Raw genomic sequence first — 22,393 nt, forward strand, 5'->3', positions numbered from 1 at the left:
GTAGCCTCTGCCCGCCAAGAATACCATATCCACATGAGATCTGACTGTATCCTGGGCATTTCAGGAATAAACACAGCCCCAGCCCTCAGGGATCTTGTAATTTTAATAGGCTCCATGAGCAAGCATATTTAAAGAAGAATAAATATCCACAGCTAGAGTGGCAGGTTCTCCTTGGACCTGCTAGTGTAATCATAGCCTGCCTCGTCTAAATCACTTAATTAAGAGACGATAATCTCTTGGTTAGAATGTATTTAAATACTTTGCATATGCACTGAAATACTTTCATGTTCAGAATGGCTATTCCTATTTAGATACAGATTTTCTGTTACAAGACTTCCATGGGATCATGGTTTAACATTCCATACATTAGCTAATTATTTGTTTCCTTCCAAATCCCAGTAGCCTAGCAATTCAGAATACCAACGAGTTGAATCTCATGCCAAGAGTAGATCTCTAGCAGAGAACTTGGATCAGTGGATATCAAATGGTAGCTAAATGTATTCTAGAGCAAAATGCCCACATTTACCCCACCCCCCAAGTCAATATGAACATCTCATGTCCTGATACAGGGGCATCTTGTTTGACAGGTTTCAAGTAGTCTTCATACTCTGCCCCTCTGACATTATGTTCTTTTTAAAAAATATGTATGGCTGGATAATAACGCTTTTTAAAAAACGGTTTAAAATGTGCTGGTCACATTGCACCTCTTCTGACATTCTCTTCTTGGCAGCTGATTGATGTGAGAATTACAAACGAATTACTTTGGGACTTCCCTGGTGGCGCAGTGGTTAAGAATCTGCCTGCCAGTGCAGGGGACACGGGTTCGATCCCTCATCCGGGAAGATTCCACGTGCGGGGGAGCAACTAAGCCCGTGTGCCACAACTACTGAGCCTGCTCTCTAGGGCCCGTGAGCCACAACTACTGAGCCTGTGCACCACATCTACTGAAGCCCGCGCACCTAGAGCCTGTGCTTCACAACAAAGGAAGCCACCGCAATGAGAAGACCGCACACCACAATGAAGAGTAGCCCCCGCTCGCCAAAACTAGAGAAAGCCCATACAGCAACGAAGACCCAACGCAACCATAAATAAATAAAATAAACAACAGACATTTATAAAAACAAACAAAGAAAAAAACAAATGAATTACTTTGAGGATTTACTCAGCCCAACTTGAGACACTGTTGTAAATCAATTCAAGGAATTCTGGAGCTACCATGCTGCCTTTTATTTTTTTTTATTTTTGGCTGTGTTGGGTCTTCGTTGCTGTGCGTGCGTTTTCTCTAGTTGCAGCGAGCAGGGGCTACTCTTTGTTGCAGTGTGCGGGCTTCTCATTGTCGTGGCTTCTCTTGTTGCAGATCACGGGCTCTAGGCATGAGGGCTTCAGTAGTTGTGGCTCTCGGGCTCTAGAGCTCAGGCTCAGTAGTTGTGGCGAATGAGCTTAGTTGCACCGCGGCATGTGGGATCTTCCCGGGCCGGGGATCGAACCCGTGTCCCCTGCATTGGCAGGCGGATTCTTAACCACTGCGCCACCAGGGAAGCCCCTCTCTTCTGTTTTTGAGGTGACTCATTTCTCCCACGTGAAAGCATCCTGTTGGGTGATTGTGGTGGTGATGGTATTATTCTGTCTCCCTACCACCTCTTTCATACTTTTATAAAAACCCAAGCTTGTCTTCATCCTTCACGTCCTTCTTACTGTCAAACTTGCTACTTGTCTTTCGACCTCCAGCTCCACGTGGTTTTCATTTTCCCCCATTTTCCACTCCTTCTCCAGCACTTTGCCCTGGGCCAGCCACCATGCTGGGATTTACATATAGTAATTTTTTGAATCAGGTGTTATCATTCTTAAAGGTACAGAAAGGTTAGGTAACCAGCGTCACAAAGTGAGAAAACCATAGGTGAACCGCCAACCGAGGAAGTTTGTCTCCAGAGTCTATATTCATTCTCAGAGTCTATACTTGCCATGCTGTTTTTCCCTAGTCATGTGTTTAATGGTGTGTGCAATGATATTCATTGGAGTATACTGGAAACCGTTTAGATGTCCAGCAGTAGGGGGATTGGTTAAATTATGACACATCCAAACTAAGGAGTACTCTGCAGGTATTAAAGAGAGTGAGGGAGCGATGTGTACTATGTATAAAAAATCTTCAAGATATATTAACAGAAAAAAGCAAGATGCAGAATATTTATTATGAATATGTGGGAACAGAATCTGGCGAGTCTGTGCCTGCAGCACTAGACCAGGCAGAACCCCTGAAGCCACCAGGATTTGGGTTTCTCAAGTCATTTTGTAAGCTGACTGCTCTGGTTGCCAGCAGCAGGCAGGCACTGCTTCCCATCTGAGAATTTGCTTCTCATAGTATGTAGTTTTCTGTTTCAGAAGGAAGACAGCCAAGTGTGGTACATGGTGTGTGATTCTGAAGTTAGATAGCACTTGGTTCCTGGTTCTAGGTTCCTCGGTTATTACATATATGGTCTTGGGCAAGTCACTTAACTTTTCCGAGCCTCAGCTTTTATAACTTTAAAATGCGGATGATGCTCACCTGGCAGAATTGTGACTTTTGAGATATTTATTAATTCATTCAACAAATATTTATTCAGCATCTACTATATGCCAGGCACTGTATTAGGCAGTAAGGATATGGCAGCAAATAACTTTAAAAGTCCTGCCCTCATTTCGCTTACATTCTGGTGGGAATAAAATAAAACTCAGGAAATAAGTCACAGACAGAAAGTGATGCAGAGAAAAAAAGACAAAGAATGAAGGGTGAATGGGGAGCCAGTGATGGGCTGGTTAGAGAAGCCCTCACTAACAGACCTGCTTCGAGCCAAGGCTTGTGGGCATACCTGGACATCTGGAGTGAGAGCCTTCTAAGCAGAGGGGACGTGAACTGTAAATGTCTTAAGCAGGAGTGAGCCTGCCTGCTTGAGAACAGCAAGGATGTCAGTGATGGGCAGGGAGATGAGGAGAGAGGGAGAGAGAGAAGAATCAGGAATGAGAGCAAGCCTTTGCCGGCTACTGCAGAGTTTTGGTTTTTCTGTTGCATGTAATATATCTGGCACATTGAGGATGCTCGACAAATAGTAACCATGGTGATGAGGGTGTTACCGTGATGCTCTGCTCTTTTGGTTGAGGAAAGATAGATGGGGCGACATTTAGGATTCTTTTAAGTACCCCCGCCCTTTATACCCCTGGAACAACAGCATAGTAGAGTAGAAAGAGCACTTGAAAGACCAGAGACCCGATGTTAAATCCAAGTTCCTCTGTTGACCCTCGCTGAAGGCAAACATACTCATCTATCCAACAGAGGGTGATAATTCCTGCTCTGCCGACCTCCTAGGGTTGATGTGAAGAATGAAATAAGTAAACTTATGTAAGTACTTTGTAAACAGTAGACTAAAAATACATGTGAAGCATAAAGGCTTTGTTTGCTGAGTTATTATTGGAACCTGGAAACCATCTAGTCCAGCTTCTAGAGTTTCATCGTCTGTGTGAATATTTCTAGAAATGGGGTGCCCTAGAAAAGGACTACAGAGCCATACCTTTCTCGGTTTAGGTTCTGTTACAGTTAGTGCAGCCTGCATGTGGATTAGTTCCTTGCAGCAAGTTGTGTCCCATTGCCACCACAAGGCACACCTGTACTACCAGCAGCTTGAGGCTGAATCTTTGTGCTGAATCTACCAGTCTTCTGAATTTTAACCTAAATTAAAGCTCATCATGATAAGGTATTGAATTGGATCAGGAAAGTAAATTTAAAGAGCTTTATTATCTAAAAATGAGGTGATGAAAGGGGCAAACATAACTAGAGCGGGAAGGTTATTGCCGTCCTGGCTATGCTGTGCCCGGGCTCTAAGCTATGCTTGGGTTGAGTTCCCTGGTGACTGGGTGGGACCAGAATGTGGAGTCTGTGTGCTGAACTGTAATTGTGGCAGAGAGCAAAGAGCACCAGTGACCCCCAACACTCTTAGAAAATCTCAGAAAAGGAATTAAATATGGGTCTGAATGTGAGAGCCCAGTAGGTTGGCACTGCCCAGCGTATTTTTGAAATCTGTTCCTTGTGAATTCAGCTTATTTTGTACACAGTTGCATTTCCCACTCATTCTTCCAGAGGCCCCCAAAGTTCAGAAGCAGTTCTAGGGGAGCTGAGCAGACAGGCTTCTGAACCTCATTAGACAAGGAAACTTTAACCAATAATATTTGAGCTTTTATTTGTTGAAGGAATTGTTATATTCTGTTTTAGAGCTGCCTCTTCTTTCCTACGGCTTTTTTCAGCTCTCAACCTCTACCCAAAGGATAAAGAACAATGTTTTCTTGTCAGGGTAGTGACTAGTGATGCTGGAACACAAGGCGCCAGGGACTGTGGCTGAGAATTGAGGTCTTCAAGTGATTGCTAAAATTCTTTGTGCATACTCATCAATAAAAATGTTGTCTACATCTTCAATATATGGATATTTATGTATAAATATATAAATACATACAATTTTATTAATTTATTAATTGTATGTATGTATTATATGTATTATATATTATATATATTTTTAACATATAATTATTATATTGAATAATAATATGTTAATAAGTAATAATAAATAATGTTAATAATAAAATAATATTAAATTATATTATTTTATTTAAAACAAATAATAAAATATAAAAAATAAAATGTTATAAATATATATAAAAATATAAAAAATAATAAAATGTTAATAATAATAAACATATTATTTTAACATATAATATATACATATAATTATATATTATATGTATGTATTATATATATATTATATATATGTGTATATAACTGGTAAAATGGGCCCTCCAAAATAGAAGATTAAAAAGAATGAGAGGGTTTCCCTGGTGGCGCAGTGGTTGGGAGTCCGCCTGCCGATACAGGGGACACGGGTTCGTGCCCCGGTCCGGGAAGATCCCACATGCCGCGGAGCGGCTGGGCCTGTGAGCCATGGCCACTGAGCCTGTGTGTCCGGAGCCTGTGCTCCGCGGCGGGAGGGGCCACAACAGTGAGAGGCCCGTGTACCTCAAAAAAAAAAAAAAAAAAGAATGAGAAAAAAAACAATAGGAGTTCTGTTTCTTTCTTTCTGTACTCTAAAGAGGGTGTCTTTGGAAGCTACTGCTTCAGAAGATGGCTTTTCCTTGAAATTGGATTTGAGGAGAGAGCAAAGATGGATTTGAGATTGTTTTGGCTGCAGGCATCTTTCTAATTCCAGTTGTCATCTTGAAGCTTCAATGAGGAGTAGGTTATACAGGGAAAGGCAGGACCTGGCCATTAGTGGGAGAGTGCCTTTATGTGAAAGGCTTACTGCCCTCACTTTATTGGTGTTTCAATGTAGATTGTACTGGGCACAGTACCAGGAGATAATAAGGGGAGCGAGACACGTCTTAAATCCCCACCTCAGGAAGCTCATCTTCTAGGGCAGACTCTGGTGCGTGGTGTAGGCTGAAGTGGACTAAGACTTGGCATAGTGCCTGGGCCTGCTGCCAAAGTGCTCACTCCAGCATCCCCAGCCTGACCTACAGTGAGCTGTTGGGAGGAGGGAGACAGAGGAAAGAACCTGGCTGAGGGTGTGTGTAGTATTCAGAAGGGAATTTGGTGGGAAATAATTTGGTGTGGTTTTATCTGGACTCTCCTAAGACCCCTTCCCTGTCCCCCAGTCTGTGTAGCCATAGATAGAATTGAGCCATGAGCGCCCACATGGGTCCAAATCTTGCTTCTTGGTAACCCAGATAGCATTACATTATTATTTTACCTGGTAACTGTCACATATATGGGGCTCCAGAGTACACTCAAATGCTATGAAACCCCAATTCTAAAAGTCAGTCTGTTTCTGAACTTCATAATAATCAAAAGAGAAGTTGCTTAATGAATCAATTTTAAAGTAATCAAGCCATTCCATAATAGAGGGTTAAATATAGACTTTACAGAGCTCAAGAGTCATATAATTACGTGGAATTATTTACAAATAAGGCAGACTAATCAAAGAAGTATATTCACTTAATAGAAAACTAGAAGGGGACTTCCCTGGTGGTCCAGTGGTTAAAAATCCGCCTTCTAATGCAGGGGACGCAGGTTCAATCCCTGATCGGGGAACTAAGATCCCACGTGCTGCAGTGCAACTAAGCCCGCACACCGCAACTACTGAGCCCATGCACTCTAGACCCCGCATGCCACAACTAAGACCCAACACAGCCAAATAAGTTAAATAAACAAACAAACAAACAAATAAATAAGGAAGAACAGTAGAAGACAACTACCCTAGTGTTTGCCCACTGTGTACCAGGCGTTGCTGCCTTCCAGAGCTAAGGCCAAGGTGTCTACATTGTACTTGATCTTAGGCAGGTACGATTTGACCTTTTACTTCCCCAGATACCAAGCAGTCATAATCTGATCTGACAGAAATTATGTTGAGATTTGAAAAAAATCTAGTTAGTTTATTTAAAGGCTATATTGTTTTCTATTTTGAAGATACTGTATCTCAGTTCCTATCGCAGAAGCACCCTGAACATACTTCCAAGCATAATCTCCCAACACGCGGGTGCCTTTATGTGAAGGGTATGCTTAGCCAGTGTGGGAGGAAGGAGGGGATACAGCCGAGTGGCTATTGGCACAAGAGCCTAGGCTGCAAGATTAGAAATACCTATTTCTCTGATGAAGCCAGCCTGAATGCAAGAGAGATCACAAGAGGACAGCAAATGAGGATGTGAAAGCAGTTTCTTCTGATGCTAGCTAATGTTGGAACAGCTCTTTTGCCTGGTGGAAGCATGTGTTTAGCTTAGGTTGGGCACATGATAGCCGATGAACTTAGATGTGCTCTGCAGGATAAGCCTCTCCTCACCTCTGTTTGAACTGACTCTGTCTTTCCTTGTCATAAGAATAGAGTTGAAATGTGCCCTGGGTTTGGGTCTCTCTGTTCTTGTATCCCTTTGCAAAGAGATGCCACTTAATCTCTTAAGAGATTCTGCAATAAACAACACCAAAACTTAGAAACTTGGGCCATTGGATAATTTCCCTTACTGGAGAAATTAGAAAAGAAGCTCCAGGGGAAGCCTAGAACAAACTATCTGTAGCGAAAATCCAGTTTTATTTGTTTCCCCAATCCACTGCAGAGCAATCTTTTTTGCCAAATACAAATTACTGGAAAAATTAAAAGAAAAAAACCCAATAAATTCAAGCCCAAATTTTAGATTCAACAGAGTTAAAATTACTCTGTGGAATTGCTATAAAATTCCTAAATGTTTTTTCTCATTTCTGTACTTACTGTGACCAGGGCTTACATTGGACTGCAAACCAGATGTTGAGTTTGGTAAGATACAGGGAATGGATAATTTCTGATGGAACTTGCAAAGACACTTAGATACAAAGTACTGTAAGCAAGTTCATCAGGGCATAACTTTGGAAATAGCTACAAGGCCCTATACTAAGTTGCTCATCTGTGTTAATTTTTTAGGAGCTGAAGGGTATAACAATGATCAAGACAGAAAAAGTCCCTTTTCTCAGAGTGAGATAGGGATAAAAAATAAGCATAAATACTTGGAAATTATTCATGTAATAAATAATAGAAAATAAAGAGTAATGAGATAGATAGTGTAAGGGGAATGGGACTATTTTAAGTATACTAGTGTAAGAAGTCTCCCTGAGGAAGTTACATTTATGCATATATCTCAAATGATAAGGAGTCATATTCAGAGACCTGCAGGAAGAACATTTTAGGCAGAGGACAACAAATGCAAAGGCCCCGAGGCAGAGGTATCTGACACTACAAAGATAGAAAAGAGCTAGTGAAGAGAACAGTACTGAAAGTAAGTTGATGTGGCCAAAGTCAACCTTGGGCATCATGTCATGTGATACTGAACAAAAGAAGAATAAATTATGGAAGTGTAGATAAGGAAAATGGTGTCATGGGTTGCCCAAAGGTGAAGTTGTGGGAACAGGTGAGTTGGGTTGCAGCTGGGGAACATGGAAGACCAAGGAAAATCAGAAATATCCAGAGTCCTGGTGTATGGAGAGGAGGAGAAGAGGGGCCTATTTCTGTGTGCAGATGATGATGGATGAGGACCCTGGGAGGAATGGGCTTTGGAGGAAAGGGCCTGGCCTCACAGACAATAAGGAAGGCATTGAAGGGAGCAGAGGTTGGTACCTGGAGCGGGGGCATAGAGACTCATAGAGACAGCGTTGGGTGGGTTTTGTCACATTGAATGCAACAAACACTCTGAAATCACCTTGGCATTCAAACGACTTGGAGATTTCAACACAGAGGGCAGCACATTCATGTTTGAATAACTGACTTGCTGTAATAGGAAAAGGAGTTCTTTGGTAAGTGTTTTAGGGCCATGAAGAGCCATCTTTACAATGTCTTCTTGATACTTCCAATGATGAAAGGGTGGAGATGGTCTGGTTTCCTTATCTGAAGTGATTTAAGTTTGTCTTCTGAATATTGCACCTCCTATGATACTTTGTTTCCTGCTATCCATCCACCCAGCTCTTTTACCTAACTAAGATTTAAAGGACATTTTTTTAAAAAGTGATAATTGGATACAGTAAGGTTTTTAACAAAACAGACCAACTTGACAAACTATTTAGGAACAAGATACTACTGTGTACCATCCCAGCCAAACCTGGGGTTACATTTAAAGCAGGTCAATCCCTGGGGGCGGGGGGAGGGGAAATATATATATATAAAATTTGGGGTCAACTAACTGCAAAAAAGAAAGTGATGCCCATGAGTCCAAATTTCATTTGCAGTTTATTTTCCAACATTTAGAAAAGTAGGGTGAATTTATAAGTTTTGCAGTATCCAGATAGTTTCAAAAGCACCAGTTCTTTTTGAGATTGGAATTTTGCCCACCTTGTTACTAAGGTGCAGGCTCAAATGAAGGTCTGAGTGAAGGATCCTACTTTAATTGATTTAGACTTAAAAAATATTTGTGTGTATATATAGAGGTATCCTAAGAATAATATGCTCATACGCTGTTAGAACTAAAAGGACACAAATAAAATTTGCCCCTTTGATTCTTTAACAGAAGAAGAAATGGAGGTGTTATAACTTGCCCAAGGTCACACAGGTAGTTAAGAGCAGAGCTGAGACTAGAGCTGGGACTAGCCTAGTGATGTTTAGCACTTATTGCTTTTATCATGTGACTCCTTAACCTTTCATATTCCAAATGCTAAAGCTAGGTTGTAAAGTAGCATATTTTCTTCTAGTATTAAATTTATAGATGTAGATATAAATTCCTGATTAAATCTCCTTTCTGGGTAGTGTATGTGCAGATTTGATTATTCTGTCTCTGAAAATATTTCAACAACTAATTGAATTGGGAAGTGTCTCACATTTGATGTGTTTTGTTTTGGCATTTAGGTTTTCCTAGAACATTAGTTCAGGCCGAAGCCTTGGACAAAATATGTGACCTGGACCTAGTGATCACTTTGAACATTCCATTTGAAACGCTCAAAGATCGTCTCAGCCGACGCTGGATTCACCCTCCTAGTGGGAGGGTATATAACCTGGACTTCAACCCGCCTCATGTACATGTAAGAATATACAAAATACTTTCGCATATTGACAAGAAAGAGGTAAAACATTTCAGTTGAAAAGTGGGGGAACAATATGAATAGGCTGTTCCAAAAAGAGCAAATATACATAGCCAGCAAATATATTAAAATTCTCATTCACTAGTAGTGAAGGGATGTAAATTAACGTTTACAACATTTATTGCTGGTTGGGATCTGGGAAAATGATATTCTTACCTGTATTAGGTATATGAAATATTAACAGTCTTTTAGAAGAGCAACCGAGCAACCTACATTAAAACTTTTAAATACATATTTCACTCAACCCACTTCTGGGAGTACAGTCTATGGAAATGTAAGCACTTTCAGGTCAGGTCATGTACATGATGAGGCTTATTTCCATGTTGTTTGTAGTGGGGAAAATAAAACAAAACTTGAAAAGAAAACGAATATTCATCTATGTGGATGATTAAATAAATTTGAGAATATCCACATTTTGGAAAATCATGTATAAGGTTAAAAAAAAAAGAGAGAGACATAGTAGTACATTCTTTGGCCCGGAGAAATATTTCCCCTGGGTACTGTTGAATGAGAAAAGCAAATAGCAGAATGATTACATTTTTCTAAAACCGGGACCGCCCTTCTTCTTCTTCTTTTTTTTTTGGCTTGCACTGCATGGCTTGTGGGATCTTAGTTCCCCAAACAGAGATTGAACCCACCCCTCAGCAGTGAAAGCACAGAGTCCTAACCACTGGACTGCCAGGGAATTCCCTGTGACCACTGTTCTTTATGTATATCTGTTTACACGTCTATAAGTGCTCTCTAGCTTCATAGGAGTAGTGATAAAAATATAAAGGAACTATCCTGGGCTGGCCAATGGTTGAGGCTGGGACAGAATAAGGAACAGGGTTAGAGTGAGTGGGGTCATGTGAGTGGTGGGAGTGCGGAGGAGGGACTAGAGGACTAAAGTCATGAAAGATTGCCCTTAAAAAGAAGTTCAGGCTTCCCTGGTGGCGCAGTGGTTGAGAGTCCGCCTGCCGAGGCAGGGGACACAGGTTCGTGCCCCGGTCTGGGAGGATCCCACATGCCACGGAGTGGCTGGGCCCGTGAACCATGGCCGCTGAGCCTGCGCGTCCAGAACCTGTGCTCCGCAATGGGAGGGGCCGCAACAGTGAGAGGCCTGTATACAGCAAAAAAAAAAAAAAAAAAAAAAAAGTTCAAAATATAACATCTATGCATCGGCATAAGATTAAATACATGTAAAGGTATATGTTTAAAGAAACTTTTGACAAATTCATTTAAAGAGTAACTGTTCTTTCTGTTAAAGACATGAATTAGTTCAATCTGATAATTCTTCAGTTATTTGGTGGTAGATACTATTACTTGTTCTTATCCAAATGTGGAAGGGGTGGCTATTGTGTCTTATTGTGTTAATGTTTATGGAATAGGCTAGACTTGAATATAGATAGAGTCAGTAATAACTATAGAAAACTACTTCAAGGGGTTAAGGATGCCTTCCTGGCTCTGTAAGTCTTCATTAAGTCCTGATGAGTCTTTTTCATTTGGGCTAAGCACTGGTCTCCTTTTCAAGTTTTCTTTTTAAAATGTAAGTAGTTCTGGAAGTCCTTTATTAGAGCCCTTCCTCCATTCCATCCCCAAAAGCTAGTATGGGAAAAAAAATGTATAGGGAGGAAAATAGGGTTCTGAACTTGCATTGGAGTCTAACACAAAAGCTTCATATTTTGGCTCTGCCTAGACCTGCTGATGCAGACTCTCCCAAACTTTGAGAAGCTTTAACACTGAGTTGCTTTCTAAAGACTGGGTATCCCTAAAAGAACACCTGCAATTACAGTGCTATTTCCAAAGATAGCAGTAAAAGTGCTACTCTGGGCTAAGTCAGCCAGCTGTTGTGGCCAAGCTGCCCCAGGAGAGATTCTGATGTCCTATTCTGCTCTTTCTGGAAGCAGTTGTTGTTATCTCCTGATGCTCTGAAGTCCTGGAAATGGCTTCTGAACTTTGCAGCAGTAAGTAAAATAAAGGAGAGGGAACTATAGGTGACGTACAGCTTTCTCCCATGCCCATCTCTCATGTTTTGTTAGGGTAACAGCCCTGGAATACCCATATGATAATTGTGGCTCACCAATAAATCCTAAGTGTAAGTTATGTACCTAAGGCCCTGAGCTATAATAAAATTTTAGTGAATTTCAAACTTACAGCCAGTTTCAGACTATCCCGTTGAGTTGCCTGAGCCTTTTGATTCTGCTTTAGCCTACCTTTTGACAGATTTATTTCTTGTTACTCTCTCCCCTGGTAGGCAATAGCCATGGACATGGGTGACAAAATTCTCATGTGTCCATTTTGCTATTTGTAAGTAGGTGGTATGGCTCCTGAAGTTAAAATATATTGAAAATCAAATTTTCTAAAATTGCAGTTTTTCAGTTCTCAGAATGTTTGTTCCTGATTATCATGGGTATAATGATTCATGCCTATTCTACCTTCAGATGTCATTATTTAATTTAGTAAAATAACCTGAGTAAGTTTAATCTCAGAAGAGCTACGTGACAGAATTTGAAAGCTAGCGGAGACAGGACTGAAATACCTCCTCCTCAATTGAGTGTTTTCCCTAAGGAAACCGTTTGGTTCTTTGAGATACTTATTTTCCATATTATGAACTCAGGCTTTAGAAAGGCAGCTAGTTTTAGGAATATTTAGAGGGCTAGAGTGACATTGTCTAATGGCTGTTTGGTGTTGGGGGAGACAGCATGGAATTTTGAACTGTGAGTTGAAGGTATCATTTATCAGAACCACTGGAACATGTTTGGAAAGACCTGAGAAGTTAATAAAGATTTAATGTCAGCTCTTATGAAAACAGCTTAACATATTGTTATGAACGCTATTTCTTTTTCAACTACCTTTACCATTACTATTGTACCCCAGGCCTAAATCACCACGGGGTAGGACTCAAAGGTAAATAATATGGTTTTGCCCAGGAAATTTTTTTCTTTTTTTTTTTTTTTTTTTGGCGGTACGCGGGCCTCTCACTGTTGTGGCCTCTCCCGTTGCGGAGTACAGGCTCCAGACGCGCAGGCTCAGCGGCCATGGCTCACGGGCCCAGCCGCTCTGCGGCATGTGGGATCTTCCCGGACCAGGGCACGAACCCGTGTCCCCTGCATCGGCAGGTGGATTCTCAACCACTGTGCCACCAGGGAAGCCCCAGGAAAGTTTTATTTAACCTATGGAATAGCCCAACTGTTGGCCATACTAACTGGTTTCTCTGGTATTTGTAGGGGATCGATGACATCACTGGTGAACCATTGGTACAGCAGGAGGATGACAAACCTGAAGCAGTTGCTGCCAGACTTAGACAGTACAAGGATGTGGCCAAACCAGTCATTGAATTATACAAGTGAGTGTGCTTCAGTGTTTCCATGGCAGGTGGCCAGCCAGAAAGGTGTGACTCCTCATGGGAAGGACATTGGGCTGCAGTGGGGTAGTGTTTCTTTAAGCTTGATAAACCCAAAAGGCCCAGTACCTCTCAGATGAAAGTCAGATGAAATGCTGGCATTGTATGTGGGAGAGAATGCCTGGTATTTTTATGCTGAAACTCTTATAAGGACCGAAACCTGATCATCTCTGTCTGCTTGACTGTAAAACTGCATCTAGACTTTTCATTTTTCTCTTAAGGGACTGAAATAATGGCTTACATTTTGATACTCCCATATGTAAATATCTGACTTGGATAGAAGATTAGAAGTGACTTTTGGCCCTGACATGTCTGGAGGGTGTTTAAACAAAGAAGAGCTAAAACTGCAGATTGCAAATTCACATGGCTACAGAGGCCAGGCAGTTATTGGAAATGAGTGTCAAACCTTGTGGGGGACTTGTCAAGCTGGGCTGTTGAGTGACAGTTGAACTGGACAGCTTCCTCTGTTTCTCCAGCCAATTATCACCCCAGGAACACTCAGGCTCAGTGTGACCAGTTATCTCTGTTTTTCAAGAGGAGCAGAAATCAGGCTCTCTCTGTGGAAGAAAATCCCAATTTTTATTTTTATTTTTTTTTCAAAATTTTTATTTTTTTACACAACATTTACAGCTTTATTGATAGGGTATAGCCATTATGCCAAAATTCAGCCATCATTATACAACCTCATTTCCCGTCTAAAATAAATGAGAATATATTTTACTTTAAATGGGACGTACTGGCAAAGTGCCAAGAATTAAAGGCTAACCTTAAAGTCTTAATTTCATACTTCAAATATCACAAAAAGCAGTGATTCCCAAAACCATGAAAGCATAATGAAATAACTACACAGAGAAAAAGGACATTTAACTCATTTCATGCTTTCTTAATTTTATATAGTGAAAATGGACATATTTATAACTTCAGCATACTTCATAAAATCATTATTCATCAGAAATAGACAAATGTTTACAAAGAACATTTAACATAAATTTCATAGTTGCTTATAAAAAGGCACTTGAAAGATTGACCTGTATAAAGAAATGAGTCTTGTCAAGAGATGGTAAACTATAAATATAAAATATACCACAATGTTAAAAACCTCATAGTGTTCTATAGGAAAATCTCTAAAGATAGCTTAATCTTTCGGGGGAAAAAAGTATTTAGCATTACAGATTTAAAATGCAAATTTTATATATGAATTCAATAAGGAATACATTTAAACCTTACATTGCCACATAATCATCATCTATTTTGTGGAAAACAATAAAAATTATGTACTTTTTGAACACGTGTACATCAAAACCAAAAGGTTAATTTTTACTTTTTCCTTTATTGGCAACTTTGATGCATTTTTAGGTTTTGGTTCCCAGAGGGCGTTTTTTACAAATCTTGAAGCCACCCGCCCTGTCCAGCTTGCCAGCCTTTTTCTTGTCTGTTATTTCCTTGACTCTGTTCACGTATACTCTGATTCTTTCTAATTCTTGCTTTACTGGATGTTCCTTAGGATTGATTCCCTGAGTTGCCCAATAAACCCAAAACACTGAATTTAATGTGTAAGTAGAAACTAAATCCACTTCTCGCTTGTTCAAATGGGTCCAGCTTCTGCAACCACCCAACTCATTTCTAGAAACAGACGTCGTGGTCTTCAGCATCTCATCCACAGCACCAGTGGAATTCTCCAACGTTGATAAATACCATGAATTTCTACAGGATAGTCTTCATTAATTTCCTTGCCCGCCGTTATGACCACCTCGCGGGCCTTCCACCCCTGCCTACCTGAAGCAAGTCAGCGGCGGTGATGTCAGTGGTGCACCGGCCCTCCCCAGTTTTTTTTTTTTTTTTTTTTTTTTTTTGCGGTACGCGGGCCTCTCACTGCTGTGGCCTCCCCCGTTGCGGAGCACAGGCTCCGGACGCGCAGGCTCCGGACGCGCAGGCTCAGCGGCATATGGGATCCTCCCAGACCGGGGCACGAACCCGCATCCCCTGCATCGGCAGGCGGACTCTCAACCACTTGCGCCACCAGGGAGGCCCTCCCCAGTTTTTATATTGGCAACAAGTTAAAAAAAAGTTTAACCGCATGGAAGCCAAACAAACCCTATATGTGGACTGCATTCAGGACAGCAGTGTACAGCCTCTGCTATAATCAATTTCTGACCTTGTACCCCCCCAAATAAGTTAGCAACCCTGTAGATATGACATTTCTGATCATATTATTAGGACACATCTTGTATTTCATGATCGATTGTTATAAGTAATAAAGGTTTTAGAGTAGCAAGGATTGTCAGTGATTTGCTTTTTAATGTGTATATTGAGGCAGATTTGGGGTTGTCCCTATAATGTTATTCTTTGATATGAATTTATTTTTTTAAGGTTTTCTTTGTTTTTCATGTGGACCATTTTTAAAGTCTTTATTGAATTTGTTACAATATTGCTTCTGTTTTACGTTTTGGTTTTTGTGCCTCGAAGCATGTGGGATCTTAGCTCCCTGACCAGGGATCAGACCCGCACCCCCCAGCATTGGAAGGCGAAGTCTTAACCACTGGACCACCAGGGAAGTCCCCTTTAATATGTTTTTAAAGGGGAGAAGAAAAGGTGTCACGATGGCAAGCTTGCCAGAATTAGTGGGCGTGTTGATACATTTGTAGGGGCTGTTTTGGCACTCAGTGATGTGTGATATAGACAATGAGATTGTGCTTACATTATGCCCAGGATCTTCTTCTGCTCTAATATCATGTCAGAAGGAAACCTAAAATGCTTTGTATGTTGGACTTGTTTTTCAGGAGCCGAGGAGTACTCCACCAATTTTCCGGAACGGAGACTAACAAAATCTGGCCCTATGTTTACACACTTTTCTCGAACAAGATCACACCTATTCAGTCCAAAGAAGCCTACTGAGCCCGTCCAGTGGAAGAACCAGGAAGATATGGTCATCCATTCAATTGTATGTGTAGTGTTGGTGCCATGTCCCAATTAGCAGCTAGCTGAGATAGCTTGCAGCATCTTTTCTAGTTTAAATGGTGAACTGCTATGAAAACTAATGAATAGAAAGAGTTAATGAAGAGGCTCTTCTCTGCCTTCCTCAAAGAGGGGCTACCTGCACATGTTTAAGATGTCCCTGCACATGTCACAAGTCCTTCACAAGAAAGAAAGCAAGTACAGGCTGGATTTCAAGTGGTGTATAACCCAAGCTCTAGCTGATTTTCGACAGCCATGTTGTTGCCGTAGTGGCCTTTTCACATGTGATGGTGGTGGTCCCTGGTTCTCCCCAGCCCCCAAAAGCTGTTGAACCATAGCACCAGGAGGCCTGAGAATGCCAAGGGCTATAGCTGCCTTTGTCCCAGGTTCTCTGGTATGTGCCCTCCTGGTGACAGTGAGATTGAAGCTAAGCTCTCGGGGGTTGCTTCTCTGGCCTTGAGTCACTCTCCACAATTCATTTTTTCTCTTAGGAATGACGCCTTCTCTCTGCATCCATACTCCATAGAATCTCTCCTTTCCAGTCATCCTGGAATGAAAGGATTTGGCTTTTACTACTTTTATTAGACATCTGTTTTCTCTCTTCCTAGACTATTAAGTAATACAGATTGTTACTGCTTTTATCCCTCTCAAATTCCTTTCTAAGAGCTGAGAGCTAGGGGACTGTGTTGAATCTCTTTACGCGCTAGGAACTGAGCTATGTGGAGGGTCTATTTAAACTGCTGGTCTGACTCTCATGGGTTGACACTGCTCCTTTCTTTTATTGTGGCAAAATAAAACCCTCAGAGTCATTAGGGAACCCTCAAAAACTGGCAAATATTCACCTCCATAAATGTTAAAAGATCATATCATATCTTATGTATGGAAGTAAATAAGACCATATGGAATTACTGGACTAAATGAATAGTTTAGCTTTTTAGTCAAGACAAAAAAATGTATTTTGAAAATGCTGCTAAATATTGATGCTGACAGTGTTTTTCTCCTGTGAGTGACCCAAGCATATTATAAATAGTTGGTGAAGGGAATGGAGCCTGTGGGGTTGAGGAAAACGTTGCACTAGCCATGCCTAGACTAATGATGACAGGTTTACGATTATGGGATTTGACAAAAATGGTAATTTTTTATTCTATTCCAAAGATGCTTTCTATAGGGTGGCTATTAAGTCTAGAAATATAGATCATACCATTTTGTCATTCACTGAAATGTAGTATCAGTAAACCATTTATTTAAGGATTTGCCTGGTTTCCAGACTTGGTGTCCATCTTTTATAATTCTTGCTCTCCTCTGGGAAGGACAATGAAATTTATTCCTGTTGCCTTAAAAATAGATATTCCTCTTCATGCATCGTGATTGTCCCCAGGGAGGGTCCTTTACTATTCCTGGGAGTGACTTTTGTCTAACTCTTCATACTGGTGAGAAAACAAAAGAAGCCTATTTCAGCATAGTTGGTGTTGAAACACATTATTTATTTTCCGAAGATGTCACAGTGAATCCACAGTCAATTCACTGACCCGTGGATTCCGTACGGTAGCCGTACATCTTCCTTACAAATACTGCCCCCCACTCTTGCCAGTCTCTCTCCCTTTGTCCCTTCATGTGAATGTTCTTTGGCTACCTTAGTGGAAACACAGACCAGTTTCCTCCTTATCCTCTGAATCAAAGTGAAAGAAGATTATTTACTTTTTAGGTTGATGCCTTTAAAATGCCCAGTTCAGGTATTTGAAACATCAGTGCATGATAGTGACTTTTTAGAAGACTTGTGTTTGAATGCCAGTTGATGGGGATAGGGTGAAAATCAGACATGCAGATACATCTCAGGTTTCCTGGGGAATCGGGCAAAGAAAAACAAGTCTGCTATGAGGAAAGTTGCTTCTGCCATGGAGACAATTTCCACAAAGTGGGAAAAGTAGAAAGTTACGGTTATTATATGGATCATTCAGAAGAGGAAAGTGTGTGCTTTTTTGGAAGCAGAGAAATCTTCAGACCTCTTTCTTCACTTCTCTCCATGTTTAGCAGATGTTCCAGTGTAACCGCTGGCTGTGGAGTTTTTGAAAGAGGCATGGGAAACGGCCTAGGTGACCCCTGATTCCGTACACTCTGCTCCTCCATCCTTCCCTCCCTTCTCCTTTCCAGCAAAATAGACGCTTAGTCAGAGCCACTCAGTGTGTCTCAACACTGTGCTGTTTCTGAGGTTGCCCTGCAGTTGAGGGCAATCACCTTTGCTAGGTGAGACCAATAAAAGCCAAACACTGTTTCTGTGGGCTTTGAAAGATGATGCTTGTTTCATGTTCAGTGGCCTAAAAAATCTGTTTCTGGTTTCCTTCAACAAAGTCTAGTTTTTTCCTTCAGTGATTTTGTAAAAAAAAATAAAATTTTCTTGAAAATATTTTGACAAAGGTAAAATTAAAGGGATATCTTTCTTTAGTTTTCCTTCTACTGCCACACATGAGGTTCCATTACAGTTAGGCAAAAAGAGTAGTTTGGCTGGTTTCTAAGATTCCTACGTGGCCCCACCTTCTGTGATTCTAGCCGGCTCTGCGTTCAGTTTGCTTTCCACTATCCTGACCGGCTTCCCGCTTACTTGGAACTGGAAAATATTGCTGTGTTTAATACACTCTTAACACTAAAGCAAGCATAGAATAGGTACCATTTATCGAAGGCCCACTGAGTGCTATGTACAGTTTTAGGACCCTTACAAACATCTCATTTACTCTTTCCAGCATCCTTTGAGATAGGCACGATTCCATGTTTGTAAACAAAGAAGGCGAGGGTCAGAAAAGTAAAGCATCTTGCCCTGGCTCCTGCTGCCAGCGCACAGTGTAGACAGGACTCAAAGCCAGGTTTTCCTGACTCTGTTCCTGGATGTTAACTACCTGTGTCCTGTCCCAAGCAAGGCAGGGCACTGAGCTGCTTGGTTTTGCTTATATTTCCAAGTGGCCTCACGTCAAAAATAGCGGAGTTCACTATGGTGACATTCAGCTCTGTATGGGACTGTTCCCTTTTTTTTTTTTTTTTGACTTTTGCTTAAGCAAAGGAAGCTGCTAGAGGAGAGTCTGAGCCCTTGATTCTCCATAACTACTCATTTATAAATAAAGTGAAAGGCTGTCAAAGTAGGCTTGGGTCCAGGCTAATCTGTGGCAGAGGCAAGCTCATGGTCTTCGCCTACCCTTTCAGTGTCCATGGCATTGTGCCCCTGAAGGGACCTTGATGCTTGAGCCACCCCAGCCGTGGTGCTCACACACAGGCCTGGACTCCTGCGAATTCACCAGACACTACTCCCTTTGCTTCCCCGAGATCAGAACAAATCCCTCCCTCACTCCCACCCTGAGACAAGGCCCTGATAGTAACTGATCTTCCCTAGAGGGCTAGCAGGTGAACAAATGGTGACTGAGCCCCTAATATAGGGTCATCCTTGACTTTCATACTATCTTCCCCATATGACATTACACATTAACATGATCCTGAATGCCAAATCCATACCTTTGCCCACCCTCTGATGTGGTGGCAGTGCTTATCATGCACAGTTCTGGCAGAAATGGGATATTGGCTTCCTGTCTCACCTTCCTTCCACAGGCTCACTCTTGGCATCCTCCAGCAGCCCAGCTTCACCCAGGCTGTGCCCCTCTCTTTGGTAGGGAAGGGGAAAAGGTAAGAATAGGCATAGGTGACAGAGGATTCTTGGGAGAGAGGTGATGGTGTGGCCTTTTCTGCCATTATTAAGTTGTTGACAGGATAAATTTAGATAGAAAGATGCCTCTATAAACCCATAAATAGGGTTTTTGTAAAATTTAGTTCACTGGGACCTGAGTTCAATATCTGACTTTGGCTATTTGTTTAAAGAGGTCTTACCATCTGCTGGGGGTGGGGAGTGTCTTTGCCCAAATCATAAAGTCAGCAGATTTCCAAATATGTTAAGGTATCAGCATATTCTTGGTAGTTACTGTTTATTGGTACTCGGTGCTAAGTGTGCTGCATCCATTGTGTAATTAAATCCTCCACAATGACCCTATGTAATAGATAGTATTATCTCAATGATCTTGCCTCCTTGTATTTAAAAATTGAAATAATCCTGGCTACTTAACCTTTTCCTTTATCTATAGGGATTAATCAGGAAATTCAAAAAGGCCTTTTTTGTACGTTTCTGTAGTTCGAGCTCCCTGTTCTCATGAATAGGTAAAACAGTATATTTGCTCCCACCTGGAATCCTTGCTTTTGGCTCTGGTGCTGAGACAGGAAATGGGCACTGGGTGGGTCCTGGTGGTAGTTGCACACTGTATATACAGAGGGCATGTGTCTCATCTGTACTCTGCTGGGTCACAGGATCTCGGGAGGCATTCGTATCTACCTGATGAATTTCATTTCTTTTCATTTAATAGACGATATCTTTTCTCGCTGCAGTAGTTTTACCAGAAAGGCAATTCATAAGACAGAGTTGTATTCGTAGCCTGAATTGCTTTCTCTCTATTACCCTCCATTTTCAGTACTCCTTGTCTATTTGGTGCTTCAAAAGAAGAACCCAGTAGCAGAGACTTCTTTTAATAAGGGAATGTGGTCTGGTCATAAGTTATCATCCCTTTCCATAAATAACAGACCCAGTCTGGTTTCCAGATGAAAAATGTGCAAGACCCAGGTGTCGGGGAACCATGAAGCTGTATTTCAACTATGAGGAAAAATCTGCTTCCTGCATCTGTTGAGACATAATTACAATTGTTGAGAAATGCCATACCTTATCTTTCTTTTAACAAATTGCACAGTTCTTGCCAAAATAAATGCCATTATCTGTATGCTTCAGGGAATTCCCTAAATTGGGGTGTGTGTGTGTGTGTGTGTGTGTGTGTGTGTGTGTGAGAGAGAGAGAGAGAGAGAGAGAGAGAGAGAGAGAGAGAATATTCATTCCTTCTTTGGTGATAATTAGGCTATTCCAGAAAGCACAGTGTTAATTCTTGAAATAAAAGATTTCCTGTTTAAACACATGTCAAAGAGCAGCGCACCTTAAAGATTCTCCCTGGGGTTGATGTGTGTCTAACTTCATTTCATAAAACCTTTCTTTTCTTCATTTAAAGCTTTGGATATAAAGTCAGAAATGTGTTAAATAAAAACAATGTTTTGTGTTTAATTTAGAGAAGAATAAAGGGAAGAAAAACAAAAACTCAGTCTTTATGTAAGCTACAGGGTGTCAGGGCTTAGAGGGCTTTTCTAGTTTTATGAGAATTTATACTACTGATTTTTATATGTTCTTGTTTTTGAGATGAATAGATCTTGGGAAATTGCTGAGTTACAATGACATTTCACTATGATCCCTCTCGAGCTTAAATCAGTTCTCTAACCTAATGACAACTTGTCTCTGGTTTACTGTCCCGTGAGATGTCAGCTCCATTTTCCCAGAAGTCGTGTGTTTACGATGAGTCAGCGCTTTTCCTCAGTGTGAAAGTTGTCGGCCCTCTTGGTTTCGGTGTATGTGCTTAATTCAAAGATTCTAAACCTGTAGTCTAATCTGTACATGCTCTCTTAACTGTTAATTGTGTTATTGATTTTATCTTGCTTGAAGATTGATTCATACTTTTTAATTTGATAGAAATAAAGTTTTTTTTTTCCCGCTTATAACTAGTGAGTTCCTTTAACATTTCTGTAGCTTTTTACACTTGGCAAAATACACATCTTCACAGAGATTCTCATTTATGCCACTGTGTAGCCACCCCATTGTCAACAGTGTTTTCTCCAATTTGTAGATGGGGAAAACAAGGAACATGGTGTCCGCTGGATAAGGCGACAGTTGGTGGCAGAGTGAGACCCTGAAACCGAGTTATGACCCCCAGTCTCATTTTCTTGTCTGTTCATCATGTTGCCTTACTTTGTTTACCCTCAAGCTCCTTATTTTCCAGCACTTTATTGACATATTTTCATGGACCTTCTTTAGTTGATTCTTAAAACAGCTGGATGATGTGAGCAGATCCCATCATCACATCCTACACAGATCACATCCTACAGATTAGGAGACTGGATCAGAATATGTGGAATACGTGACTCTAAAGTCCTAGAGTCCCGGCTTACTCAGCAGAAGCAGAACCCCCAGGCCTGTCTGGTGGGAGCTCGAGGCATGGAGGAAATACAGCCTCTGCAGGAGAAGCTCCAGGTGGCAGGGAGAGGGGCAAATGCCCTGGCTTCTCCCAACCTCATCTTCTCCTGTCTCCTAAAGGGGCCTTCCGTTAGCTGCAGCCAGTCAGAAGCCAGCAGACACAGGAGCCTGGGGAGCGTGTTCTCCAGGTTTCCATGGCCCTGAAAGGTGAACTGGACATGATGGCAATGTGGGAGATTGTTTTAAAGTTCAAACCATTCACCTTTCAGGAGGATTTTACATCTCTGCCCCATTGGCGTCATGCTTGGGTGTGTGATGTGCTTTAGCCACTGGACTGTGAACAGAAATGAAGGTGCCG

At 41.3% G+C, this 22,393-nt stretch overlaps 1 protein-coding gene and 1 pseudogene across 4 annotated transcripts in view; one reads left to right on the plus strand and one right to left on the minus strand.

Moving 5' to 3' along the window:
- Window positions 1–21,551, plus strand: part of AK4 (adenylate kinase 4) — a 74,995-nt gene extending 53,444 nt beyond the window's left edge. For all 4 annotated transcript variants that reach the window (XM_060089916.1, XM_060089914.1, XM_060089915.1 and 1 more), the window contains 3 exons: window positions 9,372–9,544; window positions 12,811–12,929; window positions 15,767–21,551. In XM_060089916.1, coding sequence (XP_059945899.1) covers window positions 9,372–9,544; window positions 12,811–12,929; window positions 15,767–15,881 — 407 coding nt within the window. In that variant the 3' untranslated portion in view covers window positions 15,882–21,551. The remainder of the gene's footprint in view (window positions 1–9,371; window positions 9,545–12,810; window positions 12,930–15,766) is intronic.
- LOC132483523 (nuclear nucleic acid-binding protein C1D-like) lies at window positions 14,257–15,719 on the minus strand (annotated as a pseudogene).
- Window positions 21,552–22,393: the final 842 nt, after the last annotated feature.

This window comes from Mesoplodon densirostris, chromosome 2 (genome assembly GCF_025265405.1).
Source record: "Mesoplodon densirostris isolate mMesDen1 chromosome 2, mMesDen1 primary haplotype, whole genome shotgun sequence".
Classification (NCBI taxonomy): Eukaryota; Metazoa; Chordata; class Mammalia; order Artiodactyla; family Ziphiidae; genus Mesoplodon; species Mesoplodon densirostris.